The sequence below is a fragment of the Pteropus vampyrus genome, unplaced genomic scaffold (assembly GCF_000151845.1).
Source record: "Pteropus vampyrus isolate Shadow unplaced genomic scaffold, Pvam_2.0 Scaffold522, whole genome shotgun sequence".
NCBI classification, from domain to species: Eukaryota; Metazoa; Chordata; class Mammalia; order Chiroptera; family Pteropodidae; genus Pteropus; species Pteropus vampyrus.
Window position 1 is genome coordinate 531,536 of NW_011889303.1, and position 11,812 is coordinate 543,347.

Here is an 11,812-nt window from a genome sequence, read left to right on the forward strand (position 1 = left end):
CACTTGAGAGCCTGGGTCCTTTTCTAGCTATCCCCTGAAAATCTCCATCCTGTGAGCTCTTTGACAGGAAAGCACTTGACCTGCTGTTAAGGGTTATTTTCCTCTTTTCTTGTCGTATTCTGAGAAAGTTGTAATTATATCCTTGGATACTAGTCGGAGGATTTGACCATATGAGGTCTGGAATATTAATTAAAGTAACTACAATAGACTGCTATCAATACAAAGAAGCTGTTTGCGATTGTTAAGGCCCTTTGTCTATGGTGTGAAAGAGCTTCCTTAACAATGAACAAGAGGCAGACTGCAAAGAGGCTGGAGTAAAAGGCAAAGGCATGGCAGGGGTGTTGTGTGTCCCATCGAGCTTGTGCCTGGTACAGCTGCCCTGAGAAATGGCCCCTAGGCTCACCCTCCAACTGTATCTTCAACAAGTAGCCAGTGCTTCTCTCCTAACTGAGGCTCCAGGCTTGAATGCAGAATGGTTCCTGTTTATGTTCTAGGGCCCGGCCTGGCTCTGCCACCTGCCCTCACTTAGACTGTGTATTGGAGAAGGGGTGGGATAAGGGAAGAAAGGAGATGCCCTTTCTTAATGGAGGAGGGCTGGAAAGCCCACTCTGAAGGTCGGAATGTGGGAAAATGGGCTCTGGAGAAGAGAGCTACTTTCAGTTCCCTGTGCCTGGGTTCCTCTCCAACCTCTTCTTTTGCACAATCGTGACTTTCTTCTGGCGTAGAAGGTACCTGCCTCATAAATATTGGAGCATTGATTCCTCTGGTGCAGCTCAGATTATGATGATTGTCACTTCCCCACTTAACAATAAGGCCTACTCTTCAGACTGTCAAGCCCCTGGATGACCTGTGGTGGGCCTCTGGTTTCAGCCTTCTATTCAGCATATAGGAAGGGAGTGTTTGGTGGTATCTGGCCAACTCAGTTCCAGTAGCAGCTACCTCTATCCTCCCTGCGTACAACCAGGTCAGACACACCCCGAAAGTGACTATAGCACCTGTCTCTAGCTCAGGGTGTTTTATAGGATTCTATCTCTTGTCTGCTCTTTCAAATCTCCTTTTTCTCTCTGTCCATGGTTTCTGGCTACTTTCCGTTTCCTGTGTTTTCTCTCTGCTTAGCCTTTTGAGATCTCTCTGGGTTATTTGGGTTCTTCTCAAGATGTTTCATGTTAGCTTGCTTATCTCAGCTATAACACTCCAGAAACACAGTGTGCCAGTCTGGCTACCAGAGCCCTTATAGAGTGGTGGGAATGTCCACTCCTGGAAGGGATGTGTGAGTAGATGAATGGCCTTGCAGTTGGCATCTTCCGTCCTCCGTGCTCACTATGAGGTTCAGGACAGGCTTCCATGCTACAAGTTGTGCCCTGGCTTTTGAGAACCCTGGCATGAGAGTTAAGAGATACCAAGATCTTTGCAGGAGTTGTTCTCACGTAGCTCCTTTGTGAATGGTACCAGCTACCCAGTCTCAAAGAGTAGAACCTTATTGCTATTGGTGCCTCTGGCAGGCAGTGCATCCAGCTAAACCAGACCCAACATGTCCAGTCAAGTCAAGCACCACTGGGCCTGGAGCTCCATTGAGGCCTTCTTGGATGAGGTCATCCAGGGGCTGGTTTTGCCAACTTTCAAAGCATGCCTATCAATGGCATCTGGTCAGGTTCTCCTTGTAGTTTTGAAATCCTGTGGTTTCCTATTCGGGTGGTTTTACACATATATTCAGTGAAACTGTTTGTACAAAATGCATACTTGATTTAGAAGTTGGTAAGATGTTTTTCCAATCTTTTAAGTACATTTTTTTTTCTTCCCTTTAGTCCCAGGTAAATCACCACGGTGCCACTAGTAATGAAACATATCAGGAACGCCTGGCACGTCTAGAAGGAGATAAGGAGTCCCTCATATTACAGGTGGGTCCTTTTTGGTGGGAACCAGCTTATCTGTTACCTCCAACTCTGCAGCCACCCTAAATGAGAGAGAAGCACAAGGGGTTTTCTCTTTTGGATTTATCCTTCTCCCAAAGTGTATATTTTTAGAAATACTTTTCCTGAAGTAAGGCAGAAAGTAACTGGGGGCACAATTTAACTCTGGACTTGGCTTTGGGAGGCTGTGAAAATATTCATTTATTTATCATGGATTACTGAGCACCCACCTTTATACACGCTCTTTGGCCAGGCTGATTAATGGAGCCTTGTCTTTTAGGAGGCCAGGGGTCTTGCAAGGATGATAAGCTATGTCTTCATGTTACTAATAAAACAGAGCCATGAGTGATATGGGTTTAAGGGTGCATGTTAATGGGATCAGGCCCAAATCACCTGGAGCTGGATCTAGACTTACACTTGGAAAACAAATCCCCTAGAGCTGGTAATATGGGCTAATAAGCCTTTGATGACTCTTGCTTCAAAGAGAAGAACTCCAAAACTTTTCATGGGAGAAAGATAGTCAAGGGAACAGTTTCAGTTCTGAAAACTTGCATTCCTTGGTAGGACATAAAGTTGAGCATTCTTATGCAAGGCCTGTTGTGGCAGGGGCTCTTTGCTGTGTCAGCTCTCAAATGCATGAATCAAGCATCAAGGGCTGGTATGTGTTTCACAGTCTGGAGCACAATAAGATGAATAGCCCAATCAAAGTTCCTTAAAAATCTTGAAGGGTGGTGGACAAGACGGGTATTAGCTTAGAGCCCTAGAGTTAGGAGGCCGCAGTATATATTTTTTCTTCCATTTCACCTTATTTTTTTTCCATTTCACTTCATTTTATGAATGTAAGAGTAATAAATGATTATTTTTGAAACTTTGGAGAATCAAAAAGAGTTTATCATTTTGGCCTTTCCTTTCAGTCCCTCCCTTTTTTTTTTTCCTGTTCTGCCCCTATCTTAAATAATTAAGTTCAGACTTATACAATTATATAATTTTGCGTCCTTTTTTTTCTTCACTTCATTGATTTGTTCATTAAAAAAATCTTTAAGTCCTCACAACTTGGCAGACACTGGTTTTAGGTACTGTGGATACAGCAGTGAAGAAAACAGACTAAGTCAGTCCCCGTTCTTGAGTTTCTGTGTGTGTGTGTGTGTGTGTGTGTGTGTGTGTGTGTGTGTGTGGACAATAAACCAGTTCACAGATGTTTCAGGCAGTGATAAATACTATGGAGAAAAATAGAGCAGGATAAAGACTGTGTAGTCAGGGAAGGCCTCTCTGACAGGAGACCTGAAGGAAGCTAAGGAGGGAGCCATTTGGTTACCTGGAGAAGCATATTCCAGACGGAGGAGGTGGTGGGTCCGGCCTACACCCTGAGATAGGAGTATGCCGGATGTGTGGGATGAACAGGAAGGGGCCATGTGGCAGGGGCTGGTTATGCGAAGAAGCCTGGTGGAAACTACCTTCAGAGAGGTAGCTAGAGCCAGATTAGATAGCACATTAGATAGAGCACAGATGTTTTAAGGAATGTGTAATTTGAAAGGCCATCATGATTAATGAGTGTCCTATTTAGAATTTTGCAGCAAATAGTATTAAACTGTAAACCTTTGAACCAGAGATCTTTATGGCTAAAATAACACATTCCTATTTAGAGGATTACAGTTTAATAAAGAAGTCCTATTTGATAATCTCTTTGATGTTCATGGTTTTTAAAATTCCAAATTCTTGAATAATCCTTATTTAAGTAATCCTAACACAATTGGGAAACTGCTTATCAGAAAAGTCAGAAGTGGATCCTGGCTGTTTCTATTCTGCCAGGAGCTTGTGGACAGACTTTTAGAGTTGCTCTTATGTGATCACCGCTGTTCCATAGTGGCCCCTTGGAGCTCGTTAGAACTACCATCAGCATGCTAGGGCCTCTTGCTTAATTCACAGGGCAGGTCGGCCAGACTGAATTAATTAGGGCCCTTGGCCTTGAATGCTTTCCTAGGTTTACTCATAGAAGAGCAAGGGAAATCACACAGAACAAAATACTTAGTTCTCAGGATTAGTTAAAATGAATAAAACCAAAATCTTTTATATCTTTATTAGAATGTATGTTCTCAGGGCAAGGATTTTCTTTTCTTTTTTCCACTTTTCTGTTTCTTCCACTGTTCAAAATATGCCTAGCATGTAGTACAGGCTTAAAAATATACATGTTTTTGTTGAATAAAGGTCAAATTCTAGGATCTTTATATATCTCGTCTCAATTTTCTACACTTCTCCATTCGTAATGCTTAGAGTGAGCACTGAAGTTCATAAGTACTCTGCAGCCATGTGTATCTTGAGTCTTCTATGCAGCTGAGCTACAAGTTATAGAATACTAGAGACCACAGATTATTCCCTTGGGTACCACAACATATGGCCCCGAGGCCCTATGCAGACTATGTGTGTTAATCTTCATAATAAGATTAACCATAACATATCCTTCTCAAAGAGAAACTCTGGGACCCAGGGGCAAAGGCCACTCCCCGGAATCTTACCTTTTTTGAAAATAGAGTTAGTAATTGAAAAGACCAGGCTGCTGAAGGCATTGGACAAGAAGGATTAAAAAACAAACCAAGAAATCACAAAGGTTTGTGTTTAAATTGGACTTACTTGGCAGCAGGTGTCTGTTTTCGAATTATAATTGAAAAGTTAGCATACCGTGCTTTCAGGAATATGTTTCAATAATTTATTAATCACTTGGGAACATAAAAAAGGAAAGCGGAGAGTAGCCATATTAATTTAGATTAGTGCCTCTGTAAAGGGGAGCTTTATAATTCATAAAGTGTATTTAAACACTCATAAGTGAATTCACATTAACTGTTTCATGATCCAGCTATCTCATTCCTTTACATACCAAGAAATAATTTAGGATCATCTATACGTAAATGGAAATGACTCAAACATTGGTTAAAAACCAAAAGAGTCTGATTTCAATTTACCAAGGCATTGATTTCTTTATTTTTAGGAGGTCACCCATTTGCTTTCCTTACCTTCCTGCTCTGAGGCACCTCTTAATTAAGAACAAGGAAAAAAGGATCCCAGGGCAGTTTGCTAATAGAGAAGGCTATGAAAATCCTTTCAGTATATATTTAGGGTATAATATAAGTGACTTATTATAAATGGATTTTTATTAATTAATTCCAATATTCTCAGTGTTCTTCAGAAAGATGACTTTTTTCCTGCCAAGTGCAATGTGGCTTGTGTATATTTATGACTTAGAGTCATGTTTTGGCCTGTGAAACACAAAAACCTTTCTGGAGCCAAGTTTTGTCAGTGCTAATACATGCCCTTTATGTCCCACATTCCTTAATTGCTTCAGAACACTCATCTGATAGGTGAGCAGTCCGCACACCCTTATGAGAGAGGTGAGGTCATTGGTTAGTCTCCACAGGAGCTTGGATTGCTCTTCCACATGAAGTGTCAGCCCTGGCAAGCCAGCTGAGATATGCCTTGAGGTCGGGGCTGCCCCAGTAAGCTCTAGAAGAGGAATAAGAGCAAGAGTCCAGCCCAGAGGCAGCACCGTGGCTGTCGGGTATTTTTCCCTTGAGTCCGTTGAGAGCAGGAAATGTGACGTACATTGTTCAGGCGGTGGCCAAGACACCCTGGCAAGGTAAGAAAACAACTGGGGTTTCCTTCATGCGGGACACTTACCCCACCTGCCACTGGCCGAACAGAAAAGCCATTCTTTCTATGTAAGGATCAGTGGTGTGGTTTCCCGGCTCACCTCTTGCAGGGAGCTGTTCCTGCTCTTTCAACATTGCTTTATTTCCCGGGACAGGTGAGTGTCCTCACAGACCAAGTGGAAGCCCAAGGAGAGAAGATTCGGGACTTGGAAGTGTGTCTGGAAGGACACCAGGTGAAACTCAATGCTGCTGAAGAGATGCTTCAACAGGTAAGGGTGCGTGGGGCTGAAGGCCCAAGGGTTCTATCGGGGCTCATGTGTTAAAACCCCTTTTTATATCAGGGTTACAGCTCTTACGTTTCCATCCTGCCTGAAGGTAGGATTGGCTGCTCAGCTTGTGGTGTTTTATGTAGCAGGTAAAAGCAGCCTGAACACTGAGAGTTGCAGAGGGGGGAGGGAGGTATAGGGCTGGCCCGAGATGAATAACCTGTTGGGCTAGTTAGACAGATTCCCAGGCAGCACTTTCTCCAGGACTGGTTCAGTGAAGGAGATCTCTGCTGGCAATGTCACCCTCATATTATCACATGAACTACAGCTTGACTGCAGGTATCATCTGGAGTTTTAGAAGGTCAATTAGTTAGCTTTTTGTGTGTCCTTTTTCTACTCACTCTTCCCCCTCTCACTCTGTAGTCTTCTTTGATAAAGCTTATTACACATATAATATTTTAATATAATTTAATTGATATCAAAATGAAAAATAATTAGCTGTTCTCTTACCAGTGAAATAAATCTCTTAAGTGTCTTCTCCTTGTTTCTTTTTGGTCTTCCTTGTTATGTGTACATGTAATCTACAAAGGTCTATTCACATCACAGATACAATTTAGTCCTCAGATTTTGAATGCTTCACATCATAGTTTTTTTTTCCCCATTTTTAAATTTTACTGTATAGTTGTCTTTACTATCACAGTTAATTTTTTTGAGTGAAAGTATAATTGACTTGACTCTTCTACTCTTGAACAGTTCTACCCTATTGTAAATAATGAACTGAAATTTTTAGGAAGGATATTGAATTTTTATCAAAAGTCTTTTCAGAATCTGTTGAGAAGCTAACTGGAAATTTTATTTTATGAAATCTAATATATCTAGTTAATATCACAGGTTAATTTATATCACTCTTAACATTTTCAGTTATTTTGAAAAAAAAAAAAAAACAACTGTGGCTGAAGTTTGTGTGTGTATGCTTTGTAGCTCCTGGTATAGTACTGGCACATAAAAGGTACTCACTAATTATTTAAAGAACAAAAGTCAGTCCCTTCAAAAGGGTGGGTTTGATTAAATGGTCCCTTGGAATCTTTCCCTCAAAGGTGTACTTTTTTTTTTTATTGCTGTGATCAGCATAAAATTAAAATCGTTTCTTCATAAAATAGTAATGAACACAGGCTTTGAATATGACCTTTGGTCTTAAGATAAGTCTCTTAGTTCCCAGGTATCTCCTAGTTTTGTTTGAGTGTGTTCGAAAAACTTTTAAAAAGTCAGTCAGTTTTCTTATGCAAATGGTTTTAAAAAAACTAGTTCCAGCAGCTCAGAAGCTGTTATTAGTTATCTTTTCATTGATGATTAATAAGTTACCACATTCCTGGCTCCATTTAATTTTCTTTTTAAATTGTGTGCCACTTCTCTCGCTCATCATACTCCCTGAAAACCTGAGTAGTGATAGAAATTGAGTCTTTTTATTTATTTGTTTTTAAAAACTTTTGAATCTTTCTTTTGAAGACTCAGGGAAGGAAATAGCCTCAGGGAAAAACCTCAAATGGTGAAAAAGCATCTTCACAAAGAGTGCATTGGACAACCCACTAGATTATATTTTCAAGGCTGCATAAGGTGTGGTTTGGGGTGGGGATGAGAGAAGACGATGAAGACATGGAGTGCTGTAAGAACCCCAGACAGAAACAAAGAAATTTGAATGTGAAAGGGGGGTCTGTCAGAAAAATGTCAGAAGGTGGATGTTTCTGGAAGGCAGTGCCTGGCAAGTAACCACGTAATTGGAGGTCTGGGAATGGCTACGTTGTTGTTCCTGAGCCCTCTGACCACCACTCCTGGCTGCCCTTCCAGGACTGCCCTATACCCCTCTCTCTGGCAGAGCTTCTGCTCCCTTGTCAGGGTCTTTTAGTCAAGTAGTCTGACGGTGGTTCCCAGCACCACCTGGGGGAGTCCATCTTGTCCTTCTAAGCATTATCCCATGGACTGGATTTTAGACTTTTGAAAAAGTTTTAATCTCAATTACCCTTTTTGTCCTGTTTATTCTAGATCTTCTTTCTTGAATGCTATGGGTTTGGCAGCAGGCCTGTGGTTTGCATGCACCATAGAGGTGGATATCTTGGCTTGGTATCTTTTGGAGTATGGTAGCTCTTATTAGCTACTTCTGGAGCTTAAAGATCTTCCTGAACTTAAGGTATTTTTATGCTCAGAACTTTCATTGTGTTCTCTCAGTCTTTTAAGGGTAAATGAAAAGAGTGTGGAATGCTCCTTTCTTGGCAAATTCTGCATTCACATCATAGGACACATATGAGCCTCAGCTCCCACTCATGTGTCTTCTGGACTTGATGTTGCCTGAGCTGAGATCTTTGAATTCCCAGCTCCAAATCCCAAGTCGAATACTCTGCTGCACATGTTCATCTTTCCTGAAATCTGCTTGATGCCGTTTGAAAAGACACTTAATTCTTGCACCACAGTGCTGATGTGATGTCATCTGTAGCTTGGAATTTGTATGTATGTGTCCTCTGAACTGGAGCAGGCCGAGACTTGCCTTGTTTGACTGTGTTATCCTGGACCGCAGGGCTCTTGGCTTCTGGTGGTAGGAGCAAGAATGACTCATGGCCTTGAGGCAGAGAATGGAGGCAAACAATTGCCTCTTTCTGCCAGCTCCCAGAGACCATTCCTGCCCTGGGCCAAGCCTGACCTCCTACTCAAAGGCCTGAGGAGCTCTGAACATTTTTTTACTGTCACAGTATGGGACCTTCTGGCTGCCTCTTACACTGCTTCCCTCGGGTATGTTGCTCCTGCATGCTGAATGTGTTTTGTCTAAATGAGGCAGCTGCTACTCACCTCTAGCTGACTGCCCATGTAGGCCTACTGTTGCTAGGTAGTCCCATTTTTCACAAGAAGCCGGAAATGTAGATTTAAAGATGTTTCTGTTTTAAAAACATTGGCAACCAATTTAAATGAAAAAAAAAAAAAAATACCGTGTGAACCTCGGCTACATGCCTTCAGGTCAAGCCTGGTTCACAGACCTCCATAACCTGGTTCATAACCTCTGCTCTAGACTTTGTCCCCTACTCTGGCTATAGTAGCACTTGTGACTTAAAGGAACCCATACCTCACCAGCATAGCACGAACCTTGTGCTTACAAAAACCCCACTGGGTTATCTCTCCCCACAGTTGTCCTCCTGACCAGTCACCCTCCCTCTAGGAGGCCAAGATGGAGAAAGGGAGTTTCCTACCCAACTCGTGAGCCACATACCCCTCAGCCTGGCCCGGCTTGGCCCCTGCTAAGTGCCAGTCTCTCAGTTCCCATCTGTTTTCTTCTATGCATTAACCCATCCAGTCTCTAGAAAGAGAGACCATGAAGAACTTGGAGTTAGATGGGCACACCAGACTAAACAGAATCAGCACAAGGGCCAATCCACATGGGCAGTACATAGATAAAATTTAGAAGTATACATTACTTGTCTGCAACCCATGTGGTCTGGGAAGGGGGCAACTCCAGCATCTCTTGGGACTGCCTAGGGAAGCACCTACTCAGATATAGTCTCAGACTCACTGAGCATGTCTAGATTTTCCAGGGAACCTCCCCTATTAGGAAGAGACATTTTCCTGGTAATATACAAATAGGTCTTCAAGGGGCCACTCAGCCTGGGTCAGTTTATGTGGGTCTGGGGTAGTCTGAGCCACTGGTCTGGATACAGAGATCACAGAGCTGGGCCTTGCCCTCTGTTCCTTAAGTAGGTTAAGGCATTGTCCAGCTGCATCTCTTAGGGCTGCCCACTGGGCTATCTGAGCCCAGGGCCTCGAATAGAACCCCAGAATACAGGCATAGGCCAGTGCCTCCTCATTGTGACAGGCTCAGATCATGTTGGCAACAAAATCTCTGTGTCACAGGGAGGGTTCTCCATTGTCTGCTGATATATATGAGGTGACTTTTTCTGATGTGGTCTCCATGGGTCCTCTGGTGTCCTAAAGGTTCAGTGAGCTTCTCTACCCCCATCACTGACCCTTCTCCAGAGGGTGATGATTTCAGGGAAGGAGCTGATGCTATTCACTGGGTACAGAGCCAACAGTCAAATGCAGCCCTTTCCAGAGACTGGCCATTTATGACGTAATCAATGTCAAGTGGAGAAATGGTGTTCAGTGCCCCTAAACAAGACAGGATAGGGAAGCTGAGTGGAGAGAAAGAAGGGATGGATGCAGACCTCCTCATGAGGACATAACCAGCTTTTGGAAAATGTTCAAGGACACCAGGCTCTATTTCAGTCCTTCTACCTGGTCCAGAGCTCCAGACATCACGCAACCTCATTGTTTTGGCTGCCTTTTAGGTGAGGTGTGGAGAGTGACAAATTTAGGGGATTTGGAGTCAGTGGACATGACTTTCTGTAGATTCACCATTTGTTGATCTGAGAAAGTCAATGAACCTGAGCTCTTATTTATAGGGAATGGAGATGACAGTACAGACTTGGCATTGCCCACCTCTTAGAGCTGTAGTACCATTATTCCAGTTTTGTTAAAATCGAACAGTCACACAAATGGCCAGCATGAGTCAAGAACACTGAGCAGGGGGATACAGGGCCTAGGACACATGCCTAGTTCCTGCCCTTGAGGTGAGTGAGGGAACAATGTGCCCAGATATGTGAACTCAGCAAAGCATCAGCAACACAGGGCTGATAAATTTTCCAAAAGCACCTTTAAAGAGGTATTACTATCTTAAACAGAATATTAAACAGAGCCGTGGACATAATCCTGTGGAAACACAAATCTGTCTGAGGAGGTGAGACACTAGAGTCATGAGTGAAGAAAACAAGAATTTGCCAGTTATTTCCTAAAACTCCCCCTGGGAGATTTATGAAGCAGAAATAAGCCCTTTGCTCAAGTTTATCTCATTTGTTGTCGGACCTCCAGACCCCAGTGTGAAGTAGGTGCTTTATTCTTTGTTAAAGATCAGGGGACTGAGGTTCAGAGAGATGACTTTGTTAGTGGAGACTGAGTCTGGACTCAGACCCAGGCTGACTCTGAGCTCCTCCTCTGCACAGTGTTACTCATGACCATGGCTTCCCGACAAGGCCTGGGCCTCTTACTTCAAAGGGTAAAGGACACATTTTTCCTTTCATGTCTTTCTCTGGCCCAATTTTTCATTCTGGTTTCAGATTGCCAGCCTGGCTCCAGTCCTCTGTCATTGGTTAGTACCTCCCTGGGTCATGTTCCATACTTAAAGATGCAGGTAATTGCTTCAAGATGTGGCAATTTAAGGGGAGAATAAGTTGAAAGGCAAATTCTTTGTATCAGCTCTAGTCAGAAACTGAGTTTTGGAAACAGGAAATAACAATTTGCTCCGAGATGTAGGCTTTTTTTTTTTTTTTTTGTCTCCATGAAAGGAGTCTTATTTGTCCTTCTGGAAGATATTACATGTAGTGGTGAAGGGAAAGAGAGGGATGAGAGATAATTCATTGGTTCCATTGGTTTTTCCTAAAGTTTCATTACTTAGTTTCATGCTCCTTCATAGTAGGAAAAACAAAATACCGGTTTCCCATATCACCCCCTCTCTGTCCCTTGCTCTCTCATTTATGCAGCAACCTGGAAACAATTGAGAAAGCCGAAGTCAGTGCTGCTTATGAAACCTTTGCCCCTCATCTCCAGCCCCCTGCCTCCCCTCATTTCACCTCCCTGCACATTATGGTGGCTGCATGATTCAAAGAGATTCCCAGCAGGACCTTATTGTGCAGGTCTGAGCAGGAGCCAAGCCTTGCCTCAGTTCTCCAGACAAATAGGCTGGATCCAGAGATGTCTCCAGTCTTGGGGATGAGAGCTAGGGACCAAAGAATGTTTTTCTTAAGAGGTAGACAGAATAAAAGAAAGCCAGCAAAGTGGATAGAAAAGAAAAAAGAAAGGTCAGGAAAACTAAAAGGAAGGAAGGGGTGGCAAGGAGTAGTTTACATTGATGAGTGGATCAAGCGTGAGTCAGTTGAGAGCTAAGATGCATCTGAAAGTTTGG

At 42.9% G+C, this 11,812-nt stretch overlaps 1 protein-coding gene across 1 annotated transcript in view; it reads left to right on the plus strand.

Moving 5' to 3' along the window:
* PPFIBP2 (PPFIA binding protein 2) overlaps positions 1 to 11,812 on the plus strand; it is a 97,719-nt gene that overhangs the window by 37,136 nt on the left and 48,771 nt on the right. Inside the window, exons 3-4 of the mRNA XM_023525064.1 lie at positions 1,806 to 1,898; positions 5,707 to 5,820. Coding sequence (XP_023380832.1) covers positions 1,806 to 1,898; positions 5,707 to 5,820 — 207 coding nt within the window. The remainder of the gene's footprint in view (positions 1 to 1,805; positions 1,899 to 5,706; positions 5,821 to 11,812) is intronic.